The sequence below is a fragment of the Manis pentadactyla genome, chromosome 14, assembly GCF_030020395.1.
Source record: "Manis pentadactyla isolate mManPen7 chromosome 14, mManPen7.hap1, whole genome shotgun sequence".
NCBI lineage: Eukaryota > Metazoa > Chordata > Mammalia > Pholidota > Manidae > Manis > Manis pentadactyla.
Window position 1 is genome coordinate 8,243,365 of NC_080032.1, and position 22,301 is coordinate 8,265,665.

General features: G+C 48.0%; 1 protein-coding gene and 1 long non-coding RNA gene across 3 annotated transcripts; one reads left to right on the top strand and one right to left on the bottom strand.

The window, feature by feature from the left end:
• Window positions 1–8,234: 8,234 nt before the first annotated feature.
• NEFH (neurofilament heavy chain) lies at window positions 8,235–16,727 on the bottom strand. Of its 2 annotated transcripts, XM_057492276.1 has the most exons (5): window positions 15,772–16,726; window positions 13,746–13,945; window positions 12,600–12,724; window positions 10,463–10,796; window positions 8,235–10,372 (listed from the first exon to the last, which is right to left on the bottom strand). In XM_057492276.1, exons 1-5 carry the CDS (start codon window positions 16,643–16,645, stop codon window positions 8,828–8,830), a joined length of 3,078 nt encoding a protein of 1,025 aa, XP_057348259.1. In that variant the 5' UTR covers window positions 16,646–16,726; the 3' UTR covers window positions 8,235–8,827. The 2 variants fall into 2 exon arrangements, with proteins under 2 accessions (XP_057348259.1, XP_036764744.2); XM_036908849.2 differs by having other exon boundaries at window positions 8,235–10,796; window positions 15,772–16,727.
• Window positions 16,728–18,621: 1,894 nt separating this feature from the next.
• Window positions 18,622–21,383, top strand: LOC118924260 (uncharacterized). The gene is made up of 4 exons (XR_008993861.1): window positions 18,622–18,915; window positions 19,677–19,863; window positions 20,266–20,329; window positions 20,761–21,383. It is a non-coding gene; the product is annotated as an uncharacterized LOC118924260 (long non-coding RNA).
• The last annotated feature ends 918 nt before the right edge of the window (window positions 21,384–22,301 follow it).

The following is a 22,301-nucleotide window of genomic DNA, read 5'->3' on the forward strand; positions in this document are numbered from 1 at the left end:
GTCTCTGTCCCTCTGTCTCACCCTTTCTCACAGACCAGCTTTCCACAGGGCTGCCCAAAGCTACTGATCCCCATATCTTCCCACCTTCCGTAAGCAGAAGATCGCCAGCCATTCTCACTTGGTCCCAAGTTAAAAATCCGAGGAAATGGCTCTCTTAGGCTCTTCTGGGGTCAGGTGACCATCCTTGGACCAATCATGAGTGACCAGTGGTATACGGCAAGTAGAAAATAAAGTGGCCCTGAGAATCATGTGGTTGGGACAGGGAAAGCAGCAATTCGTAAGAGAGGTACTGAGAACACAAAAGGTGTCATGACAATGCTAAAGGTGGAAACAGCACAGGAATTTTACAGTAAAGACCCCACATAAATCCACAAGAGTGACCCTTCTATTCAGCTGACTTGATCCTTTGTCTTTACCATTTCTCCCACCCCTTTTTCTTGCTTGGATTACAGATGTAGTACAAGAGGTGGAGCAGCTATCTTGTCACCATAAAAAGAAAAGCAGCTTCTATGCTGAAAGATGGCAGTGTGAGAGGAGAGACAGAGGCTTCCTCCTATAACTGGACACAATTAGAAAATATAGCTGGTGCAACTAATCCTGAGAGAGCAACAGGAAAGAGGACGGCATCAGACTGCACACACCTGGAGAAAAGAGACCTCACCGAACAGGGTAACATACCAGAGCTGTGGCTCCGCGGGACCCGAGCCCTTCCCCCACCCCAGCTCACCAGCGGGAGAAAGAGAAACGGGGCAGGGAGGGAGTAGAAGGCTTGGGACTGCTGAATACCTGGCTCCGGAGATCTGCTCTGGGAGCACAAACGTACATTTCATGAGACTTGCATGACTGCAGGGTTGGAAAGTTAATACAGGCAGAGTTCCTGGGGAGACTGGGATCCTGCCCGCTTGTGGAAAGCAGGGATCCATATCCGTCTGCTCTGGGACAAAAACTTAGACCTGTGTGCCCGGCCCACTGGCTCAGGCAGTGGAGACAGGCACAGCAGCCTGGAGGCGGGGAACAGCTCTTTCCTCCCCCCAGGCACCAGTACCGCTCCCCTGCGACCCCCGACGTTGCTTCAGGGGCTGAGCAGCTCCAGAATAGAGCCTCTGGACACTAGAGGGCGCCATATACAAACATGAAACTCCAAAGGAACCTTGTCCAAAGTAAAATTGTTAATACAACTCCTGAGAAAGATTTAAATGATATGGACCTCGTGACTCTTCCTGAAAGTGAGTTCAAAATAAAAATTATCTACATTCTAATGGAGGTACGGAGAGACATCCAAGAACTCAGGAATGAATTCAGTTCAGAGATCCAATCGTTAAAGAACACGATGGAGGGTATTAAAAGCAGGTTGGATATGGTGGAGGAGACAATAAATGAAATAGAAACTAGAGAAGAGGAATACAAAGAAGCTGAGGCACAGAGAGAAAAAAGGATCTCTAAGAATGAAAGAATATTGAGAGAACTATGTGACCAATCCAAGCGGAACAATATTCGCATTATAGGGATACCAGAAGAAGAAGAGAGAGAGAAAGGGATAGAAAGTGTCTTTGAGGAGGTAATTGCTGAAAACTTCCCCAATTTGGGGAAGGAGATAGTCTCTCAGGCCATGGAGATCCACAGGTCCCCCAACACAAGGGACCCAAGGAAGACAACACCAAGACACATAGTAATTAAAATGGGAAAGATCAAGGATAAGGACAGACTGTTAAAAGCAGCCAGAGGCAGAAAAAAGATCACATACAAAGGAAAGCCCATCAGGCTAACATCAGACTTCTCAGAAGAAACATTACAGGCCAGAAGGGAGTGGCATGATGTATTTAATGCCATGAAGCAGAAGGGCCTGGAACCAAGATTACTTTATCTGGCAAGATTATAATTTAAATTTGAAGGAGGGATTAAACAATTTCAAGATAAGCAAAAGCTGAGAGAATTTACCTCCCACAAACCATCTCTACAGTCTATTTTGGAGGGACTGCTATAGATGGAAGTGTTCCTAAGGTTGAATAGCTGTCACCAGAGGTAATAAAACCACAGTAAAGAAAGTAGAACAGCTAATTACGAAGCAAATGCAAAATTAAATTAACTATCCCCAAAGTCAATCACGGGATAGACAAAAAGTACAGAATTTGGTACCTAATATATAAAGAATGAAGGAGGAAGAAAAAGGAGGAGAAATAGAAAAGAACCTTTAGATTGTGTTTGTGACAGCATACTAAGTGAGTTAAGTTAGACTCTTAGATAGTAAGGAAAGTAACCTGGAACCTTTGGTAACCACGAATCTAAAGCCTGCAATGGTAATAAGTATATACCTACTGATAATCACCCTAAATGTAAATGGACTGAATGCACCAATCAAAAGACATAGAGTCACTGAATGGATAAAAATACAAGACTCATCCATATGCCGCTTACAAGAGACTCACCTCAAACCCAAAGACATGCACAGACTAAAAGTCAAGGGATGGAAAAAGATATTTCGTGCAAACAACAGGGAGAAAAAAGCAGGTGTTGCAGTACTAGTATCAGACAAAATAGACTTCAAAACAAAGAAAGTAACAAGAGATAAAGAAGGACATTACATAATGATAAAGGGCTCAGTCCAACAAGAGGATATAACCATTATAAATATATATACACCCAACACAGGAGCACCAGCATATGTGAAACAAATACTAACAGAACTAAAGGAGGAAATGGAAAGCAATGCATTCATTTTAGGAGACTTCAACACACCATTCACTCCAAAGGACAGATCCACCAGGCAGAAAATAAGTAAGGACACAGAGGCACTGAACAACACACTAGAACAGATGGACCTAATAGACATCTATAGAACTCTAAACCCAAAAGCAACAGGATACACATTCTTCTCAAGTGCACATGGAACATTCTCCAGAATAGACCACATACTAGGCCACAGAAAGAGCCTCAGTAAATTCCAAAAGATTGAAATCCTACCAACCAACTTTTCAGACCACAAAGGTATAAAACTAGAAATAAATTGTACAAAGAAAGCAAAAAGCTCAAACTATTCAAATTCAGTTAGACAATATCCATCATATCATTGATAAGTTTTCACAAATGCCTAGGGTACCTAACTGGTTTTCTTGGTTTCACTGGATATGGCTGGTAACTGTAGGTCTGCTTTTGTTATGTAGCTGTATTCCTACTATGTTAATATATGTACACAATTTAATTAGTAGTTTAAAACCTATACATGCTTATGTTACTCTACAAGAACATACATCAAAGAAATAATCAATCTTCCCATGTTTTCTTCAGTCTGCTACTTCTATAGCTTTTTTTCTTCCTTCCTAATTACAACTCTTTAGTAGAAATCGTGCCTCATATTGAAAATTACTGAGTATCATAATTCTTCCAAGTGGTAAAGATACCTCAAGACAAATGCTAGGCATAGAAGCCACAGGGCATAAATCTGCAAATAAGTAAAAAGCTAACCTTTTCAAAGAATATTGCTTCTCTCTCACTTACCAACTTTACATTTCCCTGTATGGCCCCGGAAGATGACTGGTTAGCCAGAGATGGGTAAGATTCCTCAAGGAAGGAACAACCTAAGACAGGCACAGTCGCAGGGGGGCCATCAGGAGAGAAATTGGGGAGCAACAGAGGGGAGGCTTAGAACCCCACCCCCCATTTGAGAGAAATCTTCTGCATCCGTGGATGTTTTGTTCCCTTGTCTAGCTTGGATTAATACTTAGTCTATAGGTACAGACCTGATCATCTACATTTGCCCTTTTACAGCACTAAATTATGTTTTCTACCTTTATCTTGCATCTACCTACCACTTCAGCATTTTATATAAAATAATAATAATAATAATAGAAGGGAGAAATGTGGGATTCACATATAAATCAAGTATAAAAATCAAATGAATAATCATACCTGACTTGATTATTTATAGTTCATGATGTGTGATCAAAACTGAAAGTTTCTGTGATATGACTGCCCTTGCACTGTTCACCATGTAAGAACTTGTTCGTTATGCTTCAGAAGATTGGAGACTGTTGAGAAATAGGCTTGGGGTTGATTAATGACTGTGCATTGAGTCCCCTATACAGAATTTTATTGTTGTTAACAACCATTTGATCAATAAATATGAGAGATGCCCTCTCAAAAAAAAAAAAGAAAAGAAAAAGAAAGCAAAAAGGCTCACAAACACATGGAGGCTTAACAATACGCTCCTAAATAGTCAATGGATCAACGACCAAATTAAAATGGAGATCCAGCAATATATGGAAATAAATGACAACAACACCACAAAGCCCCAACTTCTGTGGGATGCAGCAAAAACAGCCTTAAGAGGAAAGTATATAGCAATCCAGGCATATTTAAGGAAGGAAGAACAATCCCAAATGAATAGTCTAATGTCACAATTATCAAAATTGGAAAAAGAAGAACAAATGAGGCCTAAAGTCAGCAGAAGGAGGGACATAATAAAGATCAGAGAAGAAATAAACAAAATTGAGAAGAAAAAAGCAATAGAAAAAATCAATGAAACCAAGAGCTGATTCTTTGAGAAAATAAACCAAATAGATAAGCCTCTAGCCAGACTTATTAAGAGAAAAAGAGAATCAACACACATCAACAGAATCAGAAATGAGAGAGGAAACATCACGACAGACCCAACAGAAATACAAAGAATTATTAGAGACTACTATGAAAACCTATATGCTAAGAAGTTGGAAAACCTAGAAGAAATGGACAACTTCCTAGAAAAATACAACCTTCCAAGACTGACCCAGAAAGAAACAGAAAATCTAAACAGACCAATTACCAGCAACAAAATTGAAGCAGTAATCAAAAAACTACCCAAGACAAAAAACCCCAGGCCAGATGGATTTACCTCAGAATTTTATCAGACATACAGAGAAGATATAATACCCATTCTCCTTAAAGTTTTCCAAAAAATAGAAGAGGAGGGAATACTCCCAAACTCATTCTATGAAGCCAACATCACCCTAATACCAAAACTAGGCAAAGACCCCACCAAAAAAGAAAATTACAGACCAGTATCCCTGATGAATGTAGATGCAAAAATACTCAACAAAATATTAGCAAACCGAATTCAAAAATACATCAAAAGGATCATACACCATGACCAAGTGGGATTCATCCCAGGGATGCAAGGATGGTACAACATCTGAAAATCCATCAACATCATCTACCACATAAACAAAAAGAAGGACAAAAACCACATGATCATGTCCATAGATGCTGAAAAAGCATTTGACAAAATTCAACATCCATTCATGATAAAAACTCTTAACAAAATGTGTATAGAGGGCAGGTACCTCAACATAATAAAGGTCATATATGATAAACCCACAGCCAACATCATACTGAACAGTGAAAAGCTGAAAGATTTTCCTCTGAGATCGGGAACAAGACAGGGATGCCCACTGTCCCCACTGTTATTCAACATAGTACTGGAGGTCCTAGCCATGGCAATTAGACAAAACAAAGAAATACAAGGAGTCCAAATTGGTAAAGAAGAACTTAAACTGTCACTATTTGCAGATGACATGATATTGTACATAAAAAACCCTAAAGACTCCACTCCAAAACTACTAGAACTGATATCGGAATACAGCAAAGTTGCAGGATACAAAATTAACACACAGAAATCTGTGGCTTTCCTATACACTAACAATGAACTAATAGAAAGAGAAAGCAGGAAAACAATTCCATTCACAACTGCATCAAAAAGAATGAAATACTTAGGAATAAAACTTACCAAGGAAGTGAAAGACCTATACCCTGAAAACTATAAGACACTCTTAAGAGAAATTAAAGAGGACACTAACAAATGGAAACTCATCCCATGCTCTTGGCTAGGAAGAATTAATATCATTAATATGGCCATCCTGCCCAAAGCAATATATAGATTTGATGCAATCCCTATCAAATTACCAACAACATTCTTCAATGAAGTAGAACAAATAGTTCAAAAATTCATATGGAAACACCAAAGACCCCAAATAGCCAAAGCAATCCTGAGAAGGAAGAATAAAGTGGGGGGCATCTTGCTCCCAAACTTCAAGCTCTACTACGAAGGCACAGTATTCAACAGTTTGGTACTGGTACAAGAACAGAACCACAGACCAGTGGAACAGAATAGAGAGCCCAGATATTAACCCAAACATATATGGTCAATTAAAATATGATAAAGGAGCTATGGACATACAATGGGGAAATGACAGTCTCTTCAACAGATGGTGCTGGCAAAACTGGACAGCTACATGTAAGAGAATGAAACTGGATCACTGTCTAACCCCATACACAAAAGTAAATTCAAAATGGATCAAAGACCTGAATGTAAGTCATGAAACCATAAAACTCTTAGAAAAAAACAAGCAAAAATCTCTTGGACATAAACATAAGCGACTTCTTCATGAACCTATCTCCCCGGGCAAGGGAAACAAAAGCAAAAATGAACAAGTGGGACTATATCAAGCTGAAAAGCTTCTGTACTGCAAAGGACACCAGCAATAAAACAAAAAGGTACCCTACAGTATGGGAGAATATATTCATAAATGACAGATCCGATAAAGGGTTGACATCCAAAATATATAAAGAGCTCACGCACCTCAACAAACAAAAAGCAAATAATCCAATTAAAAAATGGGCAGAGGAGCTGAACAGACAGTTCTCCAAAGAAGAAATTCAGATGGCCAACAGACACATGAAAAGATGCTCCACATCACTTGTCATCAGAGAAATGCAAATTAAAACCACAATGAGGTATCACCTCACACCAGTAAGGATCGCCACCATCCAAAAGACAAACAACAACAAATGCTGGCAAGGTTGTGGAGAAAGGGGAACCCTCCTACACTGCTGGTGGGAATGCAAATTAGTTCAACCATTGTGGAAAGCAGTATGGAGGTTCCTCAAAAAGCTCAAAATAGAAGTATCATTTGACCCAGGAATTCCACTTCTTGGAATTTACCCTAAGAATGCAGCAGCCAAATTTGAAAAAGACAGATGCACCCCTATGTTTATCGCAGCAGTATTTACAATAGCCAAGAAATGGAAGCAACCCAAGTGTCCATCAATAGATGAATGGATAAAGAAGATGTGTTACATATACACAATGGAATATTATTCAGCCATAAGAAGAAAACAAATCCTACCATTTGTAACAACATGGATGGAGCTAGAAGGTATTATGCTCAGTGAAATAAGCCAGGTGGAGAAAGACAAGTACCAAATGATTTCACTCATATGTGGAGTATAAGAACAAGAAAAACTGAAGGAACAAAACAGCAGCAGAATCAGAGAACCCAAGAATGGACTAACAGTTACCAAAGGGACAGGGACTGGGCAGGAGGGGTGGGAAGGGAGGGATATGGGCAGGGAAAAAGAAAGTGGGCCTTACAATTAGCATGTATAATGGGGGGGACATAGGAAGGGCTGTGCAACACAGAGAAGACAAGTAGTCTACAGCATCTTACTACGCTGATGGACAGTGACTGTAATGGGGTTTGTGGGGAGGGACTTGGTGAAGGGGGGAGTCTAGTAACCATACTGTTCTTCATGTAATTGTAGATTAATGATAATAAAATGAATTTTTTAAAAATCCACAAGAGCACCACAGCTTTGAAAATTATGTCCAGAGAAGCATGTTGGGAGTCTAATTAAGTGACTATAGACAAATTGGTCCCGATAGTGGTGACTATAGTCTTCACTACAGGTGAATTAGCTACATATGGCCCCTGATTCAGAAGACTCAATCCTCCTTACAAAAAAGGACATACACATAGCTCTCTAAATACACTGGTCAATGTCCTGGACCTTACCTATTTCCAGACTTCTGTGTGCATTAGAATCAGGTGGGAGTTGGTGAAGCACGCACTTTCCCAGGCTTACCCCTCAGATTCCAATCCAGTGGTCTAGGGTGGAATCATGGAGTCTTCATTTTCATAAGGCTCCCAGATAATGCTGATGTAGATGGCCCACGGTTTCATGCTGAGAAACCATGCACCAGGCCACCTGTCTACAAGATCATGGAAATAAAGCACCACGTACATTACCTGGCACATGGCTTGTACTGAGGAAATAGCCCAAGAGAGGCCATGTGACTGGTCCCAGACCTGCACGAGACTTCTGATGCTAACTCAGTCCTATGCAGTCTTGAGTGTGACATCTAGACCTCCCCAACTCTGTCCCCCAGCCTGCCCAAAATAAAATAACAGTAGCAGCATTTTCATTTTATAAGCACTTGGTTTTATTGCACAGAAGCAATTGAAAGTGGACTTCAGTGGAAAAGTGTGCCCTGGCATGATTCAGTGGCCAATGCCCAGCCCCACCTGCTCCAGCTCTCCCATGATAGAGAGCTCTGGGCAAGGGCTCGCCACTCCTTTGGAAAACAAGGCATTCAGGAATAGGTTAAGACATCCCAAGCATAATGTGTTTCTAACTGCTCATTCATTATTGCGGTCATCTGTCAGTTGCACATACAGGAAATAAATGCACTTATTTGGAAAGGAGGGGGCAGTTTTTACAGTCAAGTGTTTACATATGGCATTCGGCATATATCACATTCAACTACATAAGCTATCATAACATAATTGTCCATCGCCTGGGGCAGGATTGGAATGTGGGGCCAGGGGTTAGGACTGCCTCTCCTGCTAACATATTGCTAACAGAAATTTCTGTTTGGTGAATTATAGGCCCCATCATCTAAGAGTTTCTTCTTACCTAAAGAAAAGAGAAATAAAGTGAAAATTCATCACACCAATCCTTGAGCTCCCAGACCCTCCTGAGTTTCTTTGGCTGCTCTGGATGTTCTTTTTTCTCTGCCTTATTTCTCCCCCTTGGTGGCCTGGCCTTCTGTGGCCTTCTCTGGAGGCCTGCTGTCCTTCTGGTCTGTGCTGGAAGACTTCTCAGCTTTTTCCGTCTTGGCCTTGGGGCCCTCCTTGCTGGGCTCTTCCTTGGCTTGGGCTTCCGTCTGGGGTTTCTCTGTGGCCTTCTCCTCCTTGGCGTCTTTTTTCTCAGTCGCTGCTGGCTTCTCTTCCTTCTTTGGCTTCTCCGGCTCCTTCTCAGCAGCTTTACTGGGTTCTTTGGCCTTGGTGTCATCTGGCTCCTTCTTGGCCACCTCAGTCTTCTCTTTGGGTTTGGCCTCTTCCTTCACCTTGGCAGGACCTTCCTTCTCTGGAGTTGCTGCTTTTTTCTTGTCTTCAGCCTCTTCCTTCTTGGCTTCAACTTTGGATTCTTTGGGCTTCTCCACATCAGGTTCCCTCTCCTGGACCTCAGGTTTTGGAGACTCTTTCTTGGGCACTTCATCTTTCTTGCTGTCCTTCTCCTCAGTTTTTAGTGTGGCTGGAACTTTCTCTTCCTCTACCTTCTTTGGGGGCTCTTTGGCTTTCACCTCCTGGGGTTTCTCTTCCTTCCTGGGGACTTCCTTCTCAGGAGACTTGACCTTCTCTGGGGACTTGACCTTCTCTGGGGACTTGACCTCCTTGACAGGGCTTTTTGCCTTTTCAGGGGACTTAATGTCTGCAGGGGACCTTACTTCCTTCTTTGCTGGGGTCTTGGCTTCTGGGGACTTCACATCAAGAGTCTTGGCCTTCTCTGGGGACTTGGCCTCGGCTGGGGACTTGGCCTCTTCCTTTACTGGGGACTTGGTCTTCTCTGGGGACTTGGCCTCTTCCTTCACTGGGGACTTGGCCTTCTCTGGGGACTTGGCCTTGGCTGGGGACTTGGCCTCTTCCTTTACTGGGGACTTGGCCTTCTCTGGGGACTTGGCCTTTTCCTTCACTGGGGACTTGGCCTTCTCTGGGGACTTGGCCTCAGCTGGGGACTTGGTCTCTTCCTTTACTGGGGACTTGGCCTTCTCTGGGGACTTGGCCTCTTCCTTCACTGGGGACTTGGCCTTCTCTGGGGACTTGGCCTCTTCCTTCACTGGGGACTTGGCCTTCTCTGGGGACTTGGCCTCTTCCTTCACTGGGGACTTGGCCTTCTCTGGGGACTTGGCCTCTTCCTTCACTGGGGACTTGGCCTCTTCCTTTACTGGGGACTTGGCCTCAGCTGGGGATTTGGCCTCTTCCTTCACTGGGGACTTGGCCTCAGCTGGGGACTTGGCCTTCTCTGGGGACTTGGCCTCTTCCTTCACTGGGGACTTGGCCTTCTCTGGGGACTTGGCCTCTTCCTTCACTGGGGACTTGGCCTTCTCTGGGGACTTGGCCTCAGCTGGGGACTTGGCCTCTTCCTTCACTGGGGACTTGGCCTTCTCCGGGGACTTGGCCTCTTCCTTCACTGGGGACTTGGCCTTCTCTGGGGACTTGGCCTCAGCTGGGGACTTGGCCTCTTCCTTCACTGGAGACTTGGCCTTCTCTGGGGACTTGGCCTCTTCCTTCACTGGAGACTTGGCCTCTTCCTTCACTGGAGACTTGGCCTTGGCTGGGGACTTGGCCTCTTCCTTCTCTGGGGACTTGGCCTCGGCTGGGGACTTGGCCTCTTCCTTCACTGGGGATGCTACTTCTGCTGGGGGAGACTTTGCTTCTTCTTCTCCCCCTTCTGCTTTCTCCTCACCCTCCTCCTCTTTGGCCTCTTTCTCCTCTTCTTCAGTCACTTCTTCAGTCACTTGGATCTCCTCAGTCTGTTCCTCCACAATTACGGTTTCCTTCTCTGACTTTTCTACCACCTTGATCTTCTCTTCACTTTTGACCTTTATGTGAGTAGACATGGTGGGGATTTGGGGGAGTCCTTCTGGAAGGGAGAAAGGACTCGGGCCAAAGCCAATTCGACACTCTTCACCCTCCAGGAGTTTTCTGCAGAATGGGTAAGGGAACATGTTACTATTAACTCAGAGCAGATTGTTGAGTTTGGGGTCTTCCTGTGTTACTCTGAAGTTCCACACATCCAATGAAATGAACTTTGGTGGAAGGAGTGGGTACTTTGAGACTGGAGAAACTCACTTAGCAAATCATCCCAGGGACCACCCAAAATATGCACCCCAATGGCATTGCTCTCATTTAACACAGCTAAGGCTGCACCTTAAGAAATCAAACAACTTTTCTTTCCCCTGAGACATGGCCCTCCAGGTTGAGAGCCTACATTAACAGAAATTACATTTATTGTTCCCCAGACAAAAGGTTATTCGAGAGAAAGGTGGGAGCTTGAGCAAACAATTACACATTTATAAATTTGGATTTAAGAGGTCTTAGAATGTTTCCATTTGAATTTAAAGGGTCTCCTGTCACCTATATTCTCATTCATTGGGTTTTAGGGATAAGTTGATGGCAGCAGTTTCTTTTTCCTACTTACTAATTCTATAACTTTATAGCCAAGCTACTCAAATCTGTTAAACCTCAGTTTCCTCGTTGTAAAAAGAGTTGTAAGAGTCCCTACCTCCGAGGGTCATTTCAATGAAATAATGAATGAAAAAGACCTGGCCATGCCTGCCCGCCCCTGGAGACCAGTGTGTTGCAGAGTTAACAGCCTGTGTAACATGCAACAATCTTGTTAAAATGCAAATTCTGATTCAGCAGGTCTGTGTGGGGCCTAAGAGTGGGCCTTTCTGAAGCTTATTGATGCCGATTGTGCTAGTACTTTTTTTTTTTAAATAATAGATAATAAGGCTTCTAAGCACAATTCACCCAAATGTTAGTGGGGTTTTTTTATGGTATCATTAATATACAATTACATGAGCAACACTGTGGTTACTAGACTCCCCCCATTATCAAGTCCCCACCACATACCCCATTACAGTCACTGTCCATCAGCGTAGTAAGATGCTGTAGAGTCACTAGCTGTCTTCTCTGTGCTATACTGCCTTCCCCCCATTGCGCTGGTTCTTGAGTAGCAAGATTACAGACTAGAGCCAAGAGGTGAGAAGTGACGGGTCACCAGCCAGCAACTGGGACAGGTCCTCATGGGGTCAGCCCTGCTTCTCAGCAGGAAACTGTCGAGCTTGGAGGTCCCATGGCTACCATTTGCTGAGGGCTTTCTTGGTGGCAGCTCATGGTACCTAGATTAGCTCATGAGCAGGATTAGCCCCTCCTCCAATGCCCTCATGGTGTGGGTACTGTTATCATCACCCACATTTATTTCCCCATTAAACAAATGGTCAGGTTGTTAAGAAACTAAGAGTTATAAGGCCCCTGACAACTCAAGTACCTCCTTTCCCTCCAAAGCAGGCCTCTGGTTGGCTGGATTTGGGGAGGGGCTAAGGAACTTTGACCCTCTAAGTCACTGCCAGAATGAAAATAAGTCACTCTTAAGATTTTTGTATCTCAGAAAGTAGAATAGTGATTGCTAGGGCTGGGGGAAGAGAGAAAGATGGTGGGGAGTTACTGTTTAACAAACACAGGGCTTCAGCTTGGGCAGATGGAGAAAGTTCTGGAAATTGATGGTGGTGATGGCTGTACAACAATGTAACTGTACTTAATTCCACTGAACAGTATACTTAAAAATAGCTACATGGTAAGTTTATGTGTATATATTTTACCACAATAAAAATTTTTTCCTCTAAGACAGGCAGGCTGTCTCTCTGAGGGCTTGAAACCTAAGGCCTAGCTCCTCAAAAGAACATATAGGCTCCCCACCACCTCACAGGCCCTGGCCTGCCTTACCTGTAGGCAGCAATCTCGATATCCAGAGCCATCTTGACATTGAGCAGGTCCTGGTACTCTCGGAGCTGGGCTGCCATCTCCCACTTTGTGTTCCTGAGCTCAGCGTCCAGCTGCTGGATGGCTTCCTGGGGAGGAGAGGTCACACGCATCACACGCTGGCTAGTACCTGGCCCTTAGCAGTAGAGGACCTGGGGTGGACTCTAAAAACTCAAAGCAGTCCCAGCCAGCCAGGCTTGCTGTGGCCAACACCCACCCTGTCAAAGCTGCAGGGGCCCCATTGATAAATATGGAAACCACCTAGAGTAAAAGATCTTGCTGTGTGTATGCATACAACCTCAGCCCGGGGAGCAGTCTGTAATGAAACACACTAGCCACCAGTGGCAGTTATCACTGGTCAAGCTGGGAGGTGGGATGATGGGTGAATTTTTACAACTCTCCTAAGCTTAGAAAATGCTCAGTGGAAACAGAGCCTTGTCTTCTTTGGCTCCCTATTGTTTCCCCAATGCTCCAATGTGCCTGCCCACACAGTAAGGGCTCCGGAAGAATCTGTTATTGATGACTGAAACAATACACAGAAACACGTTAAATACACACTGGAGCTTCCTCCCCCGTCCCCAGGCCCACTGTTCATGGCTTTAAGTGAACCATTATGGCTGATTTTTATTGTTTTGTTTTCTTCGTTTTCTAATTCTTGCTACAATTGCCATATATTACTTGCATAAGTTCTTGAAAAGTGGTATTTTCTTTTGCCAGTTGTTTTTAATGGGAAGAATCTGCCAAGGCCTTCCCCAGGCTACTCACCCTCACAGACACTGGTTATTGTTTAATGCCCACCGTGACCGGGACCTTGCTGAGCACATTCACACTCATCTCATGAGAAGTTTGCCTATCTTTTTAACCTTCACAGCTCTGCAAAGCAGACATTTGTTTTTTTCATTGCATTGAAGGAATAAATGCAGATTCATTCAGAGAGGCACATAATTTTTCAGGGGTCACACAGCTAGAACAACACAGTGGTACCCCTAGTATGTCTGACTCCAAGTCCCCTGGTGTTAACCACCACAGCCCCACTCAGAGAGGGTCAGTGACTTGCTCAAGGTCACCCAACCAGGAGGCAGTCTGGCTCTCTGCTCTATCCCTGCTCACCTGGTAGGATGCAATGTCGGCCTGATGACGGTCCTCCAGCTCGGAGCGCTGCCTTTCCAGAGAGTCCTTGGTGCCTTTGAGCGCCTCCAGTTCTATGGTCCTGGACTGCAGCTGGCGGCGGTACTCAGTTATCTCCTCCTGTGCTGAGCGCATGGCGTCTGTGTTCACCTTGGCTGCCTCTGACAGTCGGTCCAACCGCACTGGGTGAGAAGAGGGCAGGGCACAGGATTAGACACAGCTGAATTTGACTTCCAGTGCCCCAGATCCAGAAGGTAACACACATGGGTTGAGGACCACCTGGGTGTCAGGCACTATCTTGGATGCTTAACTCACCCTATCCTTTGTGATAGGAAAATGACTACTGTCCAAGGCCACTCAGCTAGTAAATGGCACTGGGATTCAAATCTAGTATATATCTGGCTCTAAAGATCTGACTCTGTCTCCCCAAACTCAGAAAACCTGCAGGGCAGAGAAAGCCCCCTTTTATAGCCCTAATTCCTGGCTCAGCTTCCCAGCAAGAGCTGGTAGTGCTGGGGGTTCATATGTGAAACGTGGCTCTCGGGGCTTCACTCTGTGCTTGTGGCCAAATAAGTTAATGAGACTGTGACCTTTGGAGGTATGAAGGTGCTGGGAGCCACCATGTGGCCACAGCCCCTTCTCTGCAGGTTTCTTCTGTGCAGAGCCCAAAGTCACTGCAGAGCCTGGGGCCAACTCCTCTGTCCCTTCCTCCACCCGGTTGCACATTCTCTAGCACTGGAGCCCCTGTGCCAATGGCAGCCACACCCTGGCTCCTGAGAGCAATGGATTGCTGGTTCCCAGAAGCCCTTCTGGGGCCAGTGGAGCTCTAGAGACTGGTCTGTATCTCCTGAATGGAAACATCCTAAATTCTGACATAGTGACACTCAGGGCATGAGTCTTGGGAATGCAAGAGGAAAAAGGGAAGCCAGGTGGGTGGGCTGGAAGTCCTGGGATGGTTGGCCTGTGTGGAGGGCAAGCCCCAAGAGAGCAGAGGGGTTTGCTCTGCGAGGAGTCTTGGTGCAAAGATGGGGGAGGGGAGCGTTCTGCCACTGCAGAGGAGAGGAAAAGGAAGGGGAACGGCTATGCATCCAAACCCCAGCCTTCTTACCTTTCTCTGCTAGTGCTGGCTAAGACTTAGAAACCATCCAGGTGGCTGAGGGTTCTTACCTATTGTGGACCACAGACCCATTGGAAAATCCTTGAAGCCTCTGTACCCTCTCCCAAGAATAATGCAAAAGTTTTACACAGAATCACTTTGCTCTGCAGAATAAGAAGCCCAGTTGGTTGACCCCACCTTTTGACGCCAAAATAAATGAAAGCCAGGGAGGGCAAGTGTTGACCAAGGTCACCCTGCAGCTGTTGCGGACTAGCTGACTCAAGGCAGCAATGGGCTGGGAGGCGGGAGGATTTGGGAGGCTCCCAGCTTCTCCAAAGGGGAGATGGGAAATTAAAGGTTCGACGGACCACCTCCGCTCTGGACACCACTTGGTTGTGGTGATGGGCCCCAGGGAGAAAAGAGAATGACTCACCCTTTCTCTCAAGTAGTAGGAAAGATGGAGGATGTCAGGAGAATGGGGTCCCCTGCAGTGTGCAGGAAAGGGGGATGGGCAGTGTTGGGCAAGGAAGGCATGTTACTTTGAAGGGCAGAGTCCCCAGTTCCTGTGGCTTAAGCCAGCACCGCTTTTGAGCTGTGGAGGGAACATGATGGAGAGGGGCCTCGGAGTGGGGTTACCTAACCTTGGTTAGCAGCGGGGACCCGGAGCTGAAGGATAGATATAAAGGCCCTGGAGGAGAGCAGACAAAGGAGAACCCAGAGGTGTGGGAAGTGGGCGACGTCCCACAAGAGGCCCAGAGTGAAACCGTTATTTAACTCAGGGGCATGCACTTTGCAGGAAAGCCAAGAACCCCCAAGCCGACTCGGGCCGCGTCCTCTCGGGTCACGCTACCCTGCTCCTTGCTGCTCGACCGCAAGGGGCGCCCTGCCCCACACCCCCGCGCGCCTGCTAACCTCGGAACCATTCCTCTGACTGCAGCGTGCTCTGCACCGCGTGGCCTTCGAGTTGGGCGCGGATCTCGCGCAGCGCCGACGTCACGTCGCACTTCAGGGCGTCGCGCGCCTCTGCCTGTACCTGCGCCTGCGCGGCGCCACAGCCCTGGATCTGGCCAAGCAGCTCGCCCACCTCCTCCTGGTGGTGACGCCTTAGGTAGCCGCACTCCTCTTGCAGTGCTTGAGCCTTTTTCTGCAGGTCGACGCGTGCCGCCACGGCCTCCTGGGCAAAACGCGCCAGTGCGCGCGCTGCCGCCTCAGCCTCCTCCCGCTGCCGGGCCTCGTCGTCTAGGCGCTGTCGCACGTGCGCAATGTCTTCCAGCAGGTGCTCCTGCTCCAGACGCAGCTGGCCCCGCGCGGCTCCCAGGCGCAGCACGGCGCCGCGCATCTCCCGCACCTCGCGCTCGTACAGCTCGCCCATGGCGGCGCGGCCTGCGTGCTGCTGCCGCAGCGCCGCTGCCTCACCCTCCAGGCTGCGGTTGTGAGCCTCGAGCTGCCGCACCTTGTCGATGTACCCGGCGAACCGGTCGTTCAGCGCCTGCAGCTGCTCTTTTTCGCTGCGTGCCGCCGCCGCTGCCACCACGCAGCCCTCCGGTCCATTGCTCAGCGTGTCTAGTGAGTCGGTGCTTGAGGTGGCTGCCGCGCCGCGGAAGCGGGCGGGTGCGGCCGACACGGAGCTCACGGACGTCCGTGCCCAGGAGTGGAAACCGCTGGACGAGCCGGCCGCGGAGCGCGCGCCGCCCTTGCGAGCCAGCGCATAGTGCAGGCTGCCGCCTCCGTGAAGCGGCGCGAACGGGGCGCCCAGCAGCGCGTCTGCGCCGCTGAAGCTCATCATGGCCGAGTAGGTGCGGCCGCCGGCGGAGTGGGAGCCCAGGGCCGGGACCGGGCAGGCGGCACTGCGGCAGCACCGGGACGCCGGCCCTTTTATAGCAGCCCGGCCGGATCCAGCCCCTTGGCAATTGGCGGGGGGGGGGGGGGCGCGGGAGGAGGGCCCCGCCCTCTCTGCTTCCTCCCCCGCGGCCCGGGCAGGCAGGCTCCGCCGCAGTGAGAGGGGCGGGGCAGGGGGGACCGAGGAGTGACGGGGAGGTGATACGGCCGTCAGAGAAGCCTCGTGAAGTCGGGTCACAGGGTAGAGGACTCCCAGAGTGGACCAGCGGGGACCCCTGGGTGCAGGTCGGAAGACCCTGCTACTGTGTTCAGAATAAGAGAAGGGGCCCGAAATGGGGAGAGGACAGGAGACCTAACAGGAATATGGGCAGGGTGCCTCCAGGATGGAGCGGTGGGAGACTGTGGTTAATAGGACGAGAGGACCCCTGAATGAAGGGCCACAAGATTTTTCTAATAGGCCCTTAGGATAGGGGATGCAGAGTGTCTGCGGCCAGCCCCGGAATACGGGAGAGAGAAGGTAATCCTCAGTAGAGCAATGGTGGATGCTACAAAGGGAAGAGATAGAAGGAGCTACACTGTTTCTCTGATAGCTAGGGGGCCACCAGGAGAGAGCTCAAGAAACTTTGCAGCCGGCTGCGGAATAGGGGAGGCAGATCTGGAGTTGGGAAGTGTGCCGAAGCCACCTTGAATTGGGGGTATGGGAGACACTGCAGAGAATGGAGAGAGGGAAGTCCGGATGAGGGTGACCTGGTGTCTGCAGGAGGAGGCGGGGGACCCTACAGCTGGCCCCGCTCAGTGAAGGGGCATAGGGTCCCCTGAATGGACAGGAGGAATTGGACTAAATGTGAGGGTCAGAGAACCCAGAGTGGGGTTGTTGTGGGGTCTAGGCATGAAGCTGGGAGAGATGGTGGTGCCTGTGTGGGGTGGTGGGAAGTGACAGGTGTGCTGGAAGTCACTCAGGCCAGGGTCTGCACGCTGAGGTCAGCATCAGTGTGCTGGCCAAATGACCTTGGACAAGTTGTGTCCCTCCACCCTTGGTTTTCCTATATAAAGAGGGGGCCGTGCCCTGAGACAGGCTGCAACTTGAGACCCTCTGCTCCCCCAGCGGCTTCTATTTTGTGTGTGTGTGTGAGTGGGTGGGGGTCCTCTGGCTGAACTGGGGAAGGGGAACCTACTTACTGCTGGGGGATATGGCAGCCACTTTCCCACAACTAGAAAGTCCGTCTTTCTCCCTCTCCCCTCCCCTTCTCCCCAGCTTTAATTTGTCACTTCTCTCCCCACCCCCTGAACAGACAAGTGGGTGCCACGATAGGCACCCCTTCTTGTCCCCGGAGAAGTGGTGGGATGCCTTCAGGGTACCAAAATCCCCCATAAGTCCTAATGGGTCAGGTAGAAAAAGGGGTCCCTGGGATTTGGGGTCCCCTGAAACTGCTGGTGTATTTTACTTTTTCTAGGGTTTTCATTCTCAGGTCAAATGCCCTGGGAGTGGGGGTGGCACTGCGGCTGTTGCTTCAGCACCAGGGACAGGGCCCACCCCTTGTTAGGGAGAGAGGGGATAATCTCTGCCCTTTCCTTGGGGAAAGGGGAGGGAGGTACGCCATCTCCCCTGTGCCTGATCCCTGTGCTATGCAGACGGGGAACTGAGGAGGGGTGGGTGGGTGATCCAGCAGGTCACCCCAAGAGCCAAAGCTTCTGCTAGGGTCCAGTCCCCTGTGTGCTGTCAAGTTCACATACACACCCAGGCTCTTCTGCTTCTCCATTGGGAACTAAAAGGCCCCATAGTCCTTTGCCGGGAGGGGGCCTTAAGACTCCTTGGGAAGTCAGTGTAGACTCCCCTCCCACATATGAATCTCAGTCCCCACTGCACTTCCAGTTTACACTGGTTTTCCTTTTGTGGGATCCCCAGAATGGGGACAGACAGATTCCCACAGGAAAGCGCTCTGCCAGTTCTTCTCTCCTTGCCCTGTGTCTTAGTCCCACACCCCTGAGGCCAAGCAGACCCTCAGAGATGGGGAAGTGATGGTACTGTCCCTTTAAACACGTTTTACTGGAAGGAGACTACACTGGGGAGGAGGTAAGAGGGGGAAGGGAGTTTCTGGTTTTGCATGGAGAAGCAGAACATGATGAAGCATTTTTCCCCCCATTTAAAGATCCAGTCATGCTCCAGTTTGCAGGGGGCAGAGGAGCTCGTTTGCAGTTGGTGCTGGGAGGATGGAGGTGAGTTTCTGGTCTGAGACTTTTGAGAATGTCACTTGGGGGGCTTGAGCAGAGTCTCCATGCTTTCACATGGCTCCCCATTTACTTGTCATTTTGCTTGGAATTTTGCCATTAGAGCCTTGTTCCTCTGGGTTTTCTCAGTCATCTGCATAATGCAGATACATCCTCTGGGTGTGGTAAGGCTGATAAGCAGCTAACAATAAGGAGGAGTGGTCAGGCCCAGTAAAAGAGGTGAGGGGGCCAAGAGGGTTTTCTGTCAAGGCCAGGGGCCACAACACGGGGTCCCAGCTGCCTGTGGATTCCAGGCAAGAAGACCCAGGCACGATTCAAATGGCTGGAAAAATAACATGAGGGTGAGAGTCCTGAGTTCAGTGCCTCAAAGAGACCTTCAGGTGCTCCTAGGAAGCCATCCCTGACCTTCTTTACTCCCACATTTAGTTAATTGTACCCTCCACAGTCCCCAGTGCTAATCCACAGCATCATATTGCTCTGTATTGTTATTGTTGAATGAATGAATGAATTCCATCAGTTCTCCAGCCTAACTTGTGGTCTCTGAGGTTACTAAAAGCTATTCTACCCTGAGTCCTTGAGTCTCAAATCACTTTCACCTTCTACCCCTCAATTCTTGCCATTTGGAAGTCAGTAGAACAATATATTCATTCATTCACTCATCACATGTACTGAGCGCCTGCTGTGTGATAGGCACAAACAAAACACTGAGGTTACAGAAACCCCATGAACCTCTAAAATTGTCTCCCCAGGACAAGGATTCTCAAGTCCTTCCCAAATTCCAGTTCAGCATTTCCCAAGACACCTTCTTGAGGATGGAGATAAGTATTCCTCCAAAAAGGAGAAGAGGGGAGTTTCATGGCTAAAGGAGTTAAACAGGGCTCTTGAAGCAACTGTTGTAGTCTGGACTTGGCAGCAAGCACTGGAAATCCCTCAGAGGTGAGTCAAGTGTGCCAAGTTCCCCAAACTTGTTTGACCACAGGCCCCACTTGCCCCCAAGTGCTTCCATGTAACCCACACTGAAGAACCCACTCAGAATTGGGGTCCAGCCTCTGTTCTCCATGGCCTGCCATCTGGACTCTCTGGGGCCTCAGCTTATTGCTCTTTGGGAACAGGACTGCAGTGTGAAGGATACAGCAGTACAGCTCTCTGTGAACATCGGCCACGCACTGCTGTCACTCACTCCATTCATTCAGTTTCTACAGGAGTAGACCCTGTAGTGAGCACTGGGGACTCAAGAATGAGACCCTAGTGAAGGGGAGTCCCTGCTCTGCATACAGCAGAGAACTCAGCCACTGCTTTCTCTTTGGTATCTCCTCAAACCCCGTCCCTATTTTACAGATGAATAAATTGAGGCCAGACTGAGGAAATGAATTGTGTGAGTTGACCTGGTGACAGAGTAGAGGTAAGCCCAGGCCTAACCTGGTGTAGGATGAAAGGGGTAGAGACCCATTTCTCTGGCACAATAGGGTCCCAGATGGCTTGAGGGTGGAGCAGTGGCCCCCAGAGAGGAAACAGGCAGCTGGCTGGGGTGGGGTCTGGCTTCTGACAGGTCGTCCAGCTGAGAGTTCCTGTGTCCTGTGACCCAAGTCGGCACATCCTTTATTTGGGAGCTCACTCCCAGCCTGGCCATCCTGCACCACCGGGTCACCTCTCTGAGGAACAGCATGTGACTCTCTGTTTGGGGGTACACCTAGCAAACTCATTCTCTTCCTGCTTTATTTTTCTCCCACACAACTTGGGGAAAATGGAAAATTCTACTATCTTGTCTTCCATAGAATGTAAGCTTCATAAGGACAGGGATTTGTCTGTTTTATTCACTGTTTGTTTCCTCAGTGCTTGGAACAATGGCTGGCACACAGTAGGTGCTTAACAAGTAGTTGTCTGATGGCCCAGCAGCCCTGCCCGAGGGACTTGTGAACACCTGGACATTTCAGCACCGGGCATCTGGACAGCTCCAGACCTGCTGAACCCTTGGAGAGAGTCAGGGTGGGATGACTGTGGAAGGTGAGGTTGAAAGTGTGGCCCCTGCCCTCAAGCTTGGAGTCTGCCAGCCTGACCTGTGTGGTCACTGGTTGGGGTTCAAGCCCTGCCCACTCCATTTCCTGCAAACCTCCCCCACCAAGTATTTCCTTTTTCTTTTTGAGATGAGCAATTATTTTGATGTATCTGTGAAGCACCCAGCATTTCTTTCTCTTTGTCTCTTTAGCCCCTTAGTATTTTTCTTTTCCCACATTCTCAGACTCTTCTTCCCTTCCTCTCCTTTCTCCATTTCGTGCCCCTTCCTCTCTCCCTCTGTCATATCCCTTCTTTGCTTTTGCCCCCAATTTCTCTGTTCTCTTTATCCCTTCCCTCCTCCCTTCCTCCTCATCTCCCTCCTTAGAGATGTCCTATTTTTGCAGGATTTGATTTATAGTAAAGAGAGGCAGCCTCCCTCTCTCCCTACTCCCTTTATGAAGCGAACAGCAAAAACCAAACTACGTGCTGTTTTACATACACCTCCGCCTGCTAATATCCTCCCACAGGCTTAACCACCAGGAGACTAGCCCTCAGCCGATGAAAGCCTGCATCAGGCCTGCCTGCCTGCCCACCAGTCTGCTGTCTGGGATGGCTCCGTGTGGGAGGGTGATTCTGCCACAAAGGTCAGAAGCTGGTGGGTGGATTTATAGATCCTCCCATCTCCCCTGCAGTTCCTTTTGTGGGCAATTACAGATGAATGATTTTGAGCTTGGTTCCGGAGTCTGGGAGTGAGATGATTCACTGGTCTTTCCTAAGGGACCAGTTCTAGCAACTGGGTGAGGCTTGCTGAGTTATGAGTGCTCTAGGGCTGTCATATTCTTATTACCTAGAGCAACAATAGGAATGAAGGCTCTCAGTTAAGCATGGGAGGTGGTGCCTCTGCTTTTGCACCTGGCCTCTATCATCTCTGCAGCCCTATGAAGTAGATACTGTTACTATCTCCACTTCATGGTTCAGGAAACAGAGACACAGAGAGGGTGTCCCAGGTTACACAGCCAGTAAGTGGTGGAGCTGGAATTCAAACTGGTCTGATGGGTTCCACAGCAATATACTCAACTACAAGACTGTGCTACCATCTTTTATGTTCACAGGAAGGTCCAGCTGGGTACAAGATCACTGCTTGTGGACCAAACATTTTCCTGGTTATATCGCAGCTGACTGGGGCTTTCCCCTGGGGGTTCCGTCTGGCGTCTTGGTGGAAGTGGAGGTGCTGGAGAGCTGCCCTTGTCTTGGAGGAAGAAGGCTTCCCAGGCAGTACGTCAGGAAGTTGAAATGACAGCTGACTCAGCTTTCCAGATGACCGGGCCTGAGAAAACAAATAAGTAGAAAACAGTCATGGAACCATGATTGATGTTCAC